Source organism: Trichechus manatus, unplaced genomic scaffold (assembly GCF_000243295.1).
Source record: "Trichechus manatus latirostris isolate Lorelei unplaced genomic scaffold, TriManLat1.0 scaffold00058, whole genome shotgun sequence".
In the NCBI taxonomy this organism is placed as follows: domain Eukaryota; kingdom Metazoa; phylum Chordata; class Mammalia; order Sirenia; family Trichechidae; genus Trichechus; species Trichechus manatus.
In genome coordinates this window covers 13,779,495-13,787,250 of record NW_004443994.1, presented here as the reverse complement: position 1 = coordinate 13,787,250, position 7,756 = coordinate 13,779,495, and the positions used below count along the sequence as shown (strand labels likewise).

General features: G+C 37.0%; 1 protein-coding gene across 1 annotated transcript in view; it reads left to right on the top strand.

Moving 5' to 3' along the window:
• Nucleotides 1-7,756, top strand: part of DPYD (dihydropyrimidine dehydrogenase) — a 926,643-nt gene that overhangs the window by 789,755 nt on the left and 129,132 nt on the right. The window contains exon 21 of the mRNA XM_023733350.1: nucleotides 5,328-5,507. Coding sequence (XP_023589118.1) covers nucleotides 5,328-5,507 — 180 coding nt within the window. The remainder of the gene's footprint in view (nucleotides 1-5,327; nucleotides 5,508-7,756) is intronic.

The window sequence follows — 7,756 nt, the reverse complement described above, 5'->3', positions numbered from 1 at the left end:
AAACCATTAAGAGATGTCATATAAAATACACCGGTTTAGGAATAGCAGCTACATGTTTGGAGTTTTAAAAGGAACCATTTACCTTTGAGATGGAGTCCTCAGTGGAGTGCAAAGGTTAGGCAACAACATGGCATCTTTCTGCACAGTTCCATTTTCTAAGCATTGAGTCCCAAGGAAAAAATCTCTGGCTCCCAATGGTGTACTTGCATCGAAGATTTATTTTTTATCTTATTACAATTTAATCAGAAAATTAGTCTTGTCTCTTCAAATGTGACTTCTTATTATAAGTAGTGGCTATTTTAAGGGCCGTGAACATGTTTATATAATCTAATAGTGAAAATCAAGAAGAAATTATTTGTTCAGAAGAAATTTATTTGTTTAGAAGACAACATTTCAGGTTAGGGTGAGACTCACTCCTAATGGTGTGTGCTTAAAACTTTGCTATTCTAAGTGTGTCCAGTAGCATCAGCATCACCTGGGAGCTTGTCAGAAATGCAGGATCTTGGGCCCCACTCTAACCTACCGCATCAGAATCTACATGTTAATAAGATCTGCAGATGATTTGTATGTATATTAAAATTTGAGAATAAAATATCAACGTGCAAAGTTCCTACCATCAGGCAGTCTATCAAGATAATTAATACATTTAATCTTATTGAAAAGTAGAAATTAAATTACTAACTCAGGGAGGTACATAAATAGTGTGGCATTTGCCAAATCGTTAAGCATATCTCAGGTGGCCACCTCTAGAACCTGTGTTCACGGGTGGCTTCCGGGGATTCCAACATAGCACGCTATCCCAGCCACTACTCAGTTGCCATCTTGTAGTGTCTCTACCCTCTTCAGGTTTTGTGTCCACTTCATGTATAAAAATCAGTAGCCGTCAAGTCGACTCTGACTCGTGGCGACCCTGTGTATGAGAATAGGGCTCTGTAGGGTTGTCTATGGCTGATTTTTCAGAAATAGATCACTAGACCTTTCTTCCAAGGCACCTCTGAGTAGACTGAAACCTCCAACCTTTTGGTTAGTAGCTGAGCACATTAACCATTTGCACCACCAAGGACTCCCCTTCATGTACAGCCCCCAAATATGTGGAACAGTAACACTGTAGGATATAGAAGGTAGGAGATGATGAGAGATAAGGAACATTAGCCTTAAGCCCAACCATGTTCTTCCATACTTAAAATACACCAAGTCCACATTTTGATCACTCCTGCACTCCTTGGCTGAGTCTACCATATACGAATTGTGCCATGCTGTGGGTTAAAAGACTTAGTGGCTTTTGTGTCTTGTCACTAGAACAAGCTGGGATGACTGGGATTAATCTTTCTTATTTACACCTTGCAAAGTACTTCTAGATTCCTTTTAGCAGCAGGTTTTCACAATAGTCATGAACATCCCATAAAGTGCATGACATGATGTGATTTTCAAAATTTGATCTGTTAATATGATGAGCTATTTTAAGACTATAGTAAAAGTATATCCGTAAGCATATCCTATAAAAAAAAAGAATCTCACAGTGAACAAAGAAGATTAAGTAAAGCATCAGTTGACTTTTACAGTTAAAAAAAAATATCCTGGGGTGGAAATTATAATGATGTTCTTTATAATTGTTCTGAAAAAAAACCCATCAACTCTAAGGAAGTTATAACAGGCCTAATTAATGCTCCAGTTGTTCCTCCTGAGAAACAGATTTTTTATGTAATGTAAATGGGCTTCATAGGAAATGTTCTTGTTCATATTTAATAGGTATTCCGTGCTTTCCTACAGATTATTAACATACTGCACCTCAAAATAGGAAATGAAGTTTTTTGTGTTTGTGTTTTTGGTTTTTGCTTTACGTTCATAGGGTCACTATGAGTTGGAATCGACTCGACAGCAACAAGTTTGCTTTTGATTTTGGCTTGTTGTTTTTGTGCTTGTACTATACAAGGAAGAAAGTAAATAAAACGTGAGAAAATTGACAAATTTTTTAACTTAGCCATATGTATTTTTGACACAGTAGTTATACTTGGGTTGAAGACAGTTTAATCAATATGTGTTTAAACGTGTTTGATTCATGGCATGGTTGAAGGAAAATATAATTTTAGTTAAACTAAAATAGTTTTTAATTTGTCAGTATCTGTATCTAGCCAAATTAGTCTGCGCGGTCATGAATCGTGGCTCTACCACTTTCTAACTGCATGACATGGAGCATTTAACGTCTCTAAAACTCAGTTTCTCGTCTGTAAAGTAGGGCTAAAAATAATACCTGTATCTTGGATTATTCTGAGAATTAAATTAGATAATATACCATATTTTTATGCAAATAATGCGTGCCTTCTTCCTTTGTTTGCCAACCACTCCCTCCCATTATGAGCTATTTTCATAAGGGCCACTATGCCAATTTGTTTTACAAGTTGCTGTAAAAAAAAAAACTAGCATAGTGAGCTTAGGAAAATACCTCACGGGGTAGAGGGGAGGAAGGGGGGGAATACCTCCTGGTTGGGGGAGCAGTTGGCAAACAACATAGAAGGCACGTGTTATTTGCATAAAAATACCGTGTTTTAAAAGTATTTAACAGAGTGCCTGGCCCTTAATAAGAGTTCAAATCATGTTAAGTATTAGATTGCTTTGTTTTATCACTCTATCATTCATAGGAGTGCCATAGAGGGAAATGAAGTTCTGATATATGCTATGATATGGATGATATGGATGAACATCGAAAATATTATGCTAAGTGAAATAATCTAGACACATGTTGTATGATCCCCCTTGTGTGAAGTATCTAGAATAGGCAAATTCATGGAAACAGAAAGTAGACTGATGGTTATCATGTGCTGGAGGAGAAGGGTAAGTAGGGAGTTTTTGCTTAATGGGTACAGACAGAGTTTATGTTTGGGGAAATTAAAAGTGTTTTGGAACTCAGTAGTGTGATGGTTGCACAATGCTGTATATATGCATAATGCTACTGAATTGTACACTTAAAATGGCTAAAATGGCAAATTTTATGTTAAATATATTACACCACAATAAAAAATTTTTAAATAAAATGAAATATAAAACCCTCCTACCTATATACCCTTATCTCTCCTGTTCCTCTCGCTGAAGCCATACTACTTGCAAGAGCAGTCGGTCTGTCTCCGTATCTTCAGTTCCTAGTTCTTCCATCTCCCAACCTACCTATTGTAGAGCTTCTTCCCTGTAAATGCAAAAGTCTGCCAGTATCTTTCTTGTTGCTAAATCCAATGATCACTTTTCAGCTCTGATGTTTCTGACCTTTCTTCAACATTTTACATCTTCCTTGATATTCTCTTGGTTCTCCTCTGCTTAGTGTCTCCATGACCTTCTTCCTTAGTCTTCCCTTTAAATGCTGGTGTTCCCATAATTCCACACTTGGCTTCTTTTATGCACACACATCATGGAATCTATTACTGTGAAATCTACTACCACTTCTTGCTGAAAAATCCTAGATGTATATATCTTCTGCCTTGTCTCTCTGTCTCTTTCTCTATCAACTTCCCATTCCCCACCCAGTAACTTCTTAGTGTGTCTTCAATAAATTCTCTCTACCAGTGCTTATATTCAGCAACCACTTGCTACCAGGTAATATGCTAGACAAGAGGATTACAACAAAATTTACTTACTCAAAAGGCTTTAAGAGACCTGGAAATAGCATCTGATTCATCCTCCTATTTTTAGGTATTTCCTTCATTTTCATTCACTTGTAACTTTTTTTTCTTTATTGGCTGCCATTTATTGGTGCCCAATTACCAGGCACTGAGGTATATGCTAGGTATCCAATGTCTTGGGAAATGTGATAGAAATTAATTTTACTTTGCTTAGCTTTGTTTGTCTGGTTTGTTGCTTCTTTGAATGAATTTAGAAGGTAGGTGAGGAGGGATGCTGAATTCCATATTGTAAATTTTGAATTTGAAGTGATGTTGGACCATCTGGGTGAAGATGTCCTGCTGGCAATTGTACATGTGACTCTGCAGTCTGCATCTGGTGTCAAAGCTGAAGAGATGTATTTGAAAGTAGTCAACATAGAAATGCTTCTCTAATCCACATTCTTTAAGTTTTAACTCAAGTCTGAACTATAATTGTAGAACCCCAAGTATACTTTTATTGGAAGAATCCTAAGTTCTCTGATTTAACGCTTCTAAGATCTACAGATGTATCTCTATTTTCTGACATATGTTGATTCAAATTTAAAAACGCGTTCTACCAAAAAACCAAACCCATTGCTGTCGAGTTGATTCCAACTCATAGCAACCTTATAAGACAGAGTAGAACTGCCCCATAGGGTTTCCAAGGAGCAGCTAGTAGATTTGAACTGCCAATCTTTTGGTTAGCAGCCTGAGCTCTTAACCACTGCACCACCAAGGCCCCATATCTTCTTCAGTGTCTCTGAATTACCCATTCATTCAACAATATTTATTGAGGACAGAATCATGACAAACCCTGTGCTAGTCATTGGAGATAATGTGTGACCAAGGTAAATATGGGTTCTGCCCTCCTGAAGCTTCAGTCTAATTGGGGAGAGAGCTGTCAATCAAATAATCATAAATAACTATAATTAAAAGATGATATGTATAAAAGAAGGCTCTAGCCTAGTCTGGTTCGTGGACACCTCCTTTAAGGAGTGGTATATACTGTGAGACTGAAGAATGGGTAGTAGTTACCCAGGTGTAGAGGGGAAAGGCCTTCTAGGCAGCAAAAAGGACACATGAAAAGACCTTAAGACAAGGAAAAAAACTTGTCAAATTTGAGGAAAAGAGGAAAGACCTGGGTGCTGGAGCACAGTAAACAAAAAGTTAAAAATAGATGAGGCTGAAGAGGCAGGCAGGGGTAAACGATGTTCGAGTTAACTGAATGAACTTTTCTCCAGTCACAACTTAGCCTCCAGAGCCAAGAACTACCTCCAGGGAGCACATCCTGACAAAGAGAAAATGGGAGCCTAAAAATGCCCCGTCTTATGTTTCGCTGCATGTGCCTCCTTGACAATTCAACCTATTGGATCTGATTTTTAAAAGCAATATTAAGGTGTAATTGATATACAATAAAGTGAACATATTTAAAGCATACAGCTTGATAACTTTTATATATATATATATATACACCTGTGAGACCGTCACCACATCAAATTAATGAAAATATCCATTGCCCCCAAAAGTTTCCCCACACCCTATGCCCCACTACCCTCATCTTTAGGCAGTGATTGATCTGTCATGCCTAGAACAGGGTTTGACACCTAAAATAAACATTTGTTGAATAAATGTAAACAGAATCCATTTGGAGAATTAGCTCTTGGTCTTATGTTTGCTTGGTTGCTCCATCTTTTCTAGGTATGCAGTGCTATTCAGAATCAGGATTTCACTGTAATCAACGACTACTGCACTGGCCTTAAAGCACTTCTTTATCTGAAAAACATTGAAGAACTGCAAGACTGGGATGGTCAGAGTCCAGCCACCGTGCGTCACCAGAAAGGGAAACCAGTTTCACAGATCGCGGAACTCACCGGAAAGGTATGTGCTCACCTCTCCTGTGTTATCCCTGAGAACTGTACCTCGGTCAGTTTTTATTCCAGGTATTGTTTGCCCTCTCACAATGCTCACTAATGGAGGAAATAGTATTGTTGGATGTGATTTTCTACAGTAGAATCTTTCTGAAGGAGGCTTGATTACAGCTATATGATGAGTCTGCAAGTTATATTTTTATAAAACCAGTATAACACAAGGTCATAAAAAAGAAAGAGATTGAAGTTTGTAGTGTGAAGTGCCTCCAAATTCTTGCTTACTGTGGTGATGATGGGCATTGTTTTCGGTGAGAGGCTGGAGATGTCTTTATTCTCTAACAGGCTCTGGAAATTAACATTACCTTTCTATTTTCAAGACAATCAAATCACTGGAGTCCCAAATAACATAGGGATGTTCTTAAAATTAAATTCTAATCAACATCTTTTGTAACTGCTTCTGCTATGTGGTTAAACCTGGGCTCAAAAGGTTATGTCCCAACTTTCTCACTCGCTGCTATTTTCAGAGAAATGTACACTACATTTACATTTTGTATAATACAGTGATTTTAGCAACCCTTTTTCTAAAACAACATTCAACATTTTGCCTTTGTATTTCCTTTGTATTATTCTAAATAGACAACCATTGTCAGAAGACATTTCTGAGTCGTGAACGAAGAGAGGGAAAAATTACAATTCTTAGTCTTTTCACCTTGTCACCACATCAATAATTAACTTCCAAAAAAGAAAAAAAAAGAGAGGCGGTATAAAAAGATTCTTTAAGGAAGCATTTAATAATTCAAATGAATCTTAACTTGAAACAGGTCACGTGAAAAAGAATGGAAAACAAAAACCCTGGGTACTTTTCCTTGGATGGATTAGGGACTCAGAAAGAATAAGAGAAACATCATCTACCTGTCTTTCATTTGGCTGGTTTTAATGGAAAATATCACCGTCCCTTTACTAGCAGTCAAAGTCAAGTCTTCTTGAAGAATAATGCGTATGATTGCAGGTCCAGTAATGAAAAACAAAAGGGGGAAAGAAAGAAAATCTTTCAGTGTGGGTTCCAGGAAAATATGATGAATGACTCCATGAGTGGCAATCAAGCAGAAAGGCTGGGTGACATTAATATTTATAATACTGTAATTAGCAAGACTGTGCCTAAGCAGCATTATTAGTCTGACTAATCATATTATCATAAACTGAGTCTGCACTATTTAGACAGTGAGTGTTCTTGCCTTTATCAATGACTGTCAATATCCCAAGGTTTTTTCATAGCTCAATAAATTCACAAATGACTTTATATTCCTTCCATGTAAATATCTCAAGGACATTGTTTCTGACATGATGGTTTATGACCATCTATAAAGGCATTGTCTCAAATTTGGGTGGTTGTCATGTGAGCTGAAATGTAAGTAGCTGCGCTGCACTGTGTCATTTTGTCTTTCAAGGACTTTCACTCTTATTTCTCAAAACTTACATATTCAAATAAAAGATGGATAATGACAATGACACTTTTGTCGATGACATAAATGGAAATTGATTTTCAGGTAGTTTGAATTTGGATTCAGACTTTCTTTACTTTGGTTGATGTGGTAAGCCCAGCCTTCATTATAATCGTAAGTGTAATTGTCAGCATTATCATTTGAAAAAAAAAAAAAGATTCTGCCTTTGTGATTATATTAATGATTCATTTCTCAACACTAAGTTCAGGAACCAGCAGATGGTCTGGTAATAGATTTGTGCTCCTGGATTCTCTAGTGCTGGCTGGCATGACTAAAACAATAGATGAATATCCCCTTCAGGTTAATATTCTTAATAGTGAATCAAAGCACTCTGGATCCAGGGTACAGGTGGCTTCCTAATTGTTCCTTCTTAGTGTCACTGTTTTGTGTGTGTGAGTGTGTGTGTCTTTGAAAACAACTCATATTATGTTCTCATTAACTAAAGAATAGGACAGTTTCTTTACAGTGTTTTCATGCTACGTGGAGAACAAGAGAAGATGTACTCCCTTTTTACAACGACTCTCCAGAAGTGCCTGGCTTCTTTATACAGGACGGATTTGTTTGGAAAGGACAATTGTTACTCAATCTTTCATTCATAGTTCAGGCTAGAATAAATTAGATATTTAGAAGAAATCAAGTACAATGCAGTATTTCAGAATGGAGAGAAAATGAGGCTTTGGAGATAGAAACAAGGATTTGGTCAAGATATTCACTTAATCTTTTCAGTAATGTTGTTGTTGTTGTTGTTAGGTGCCGT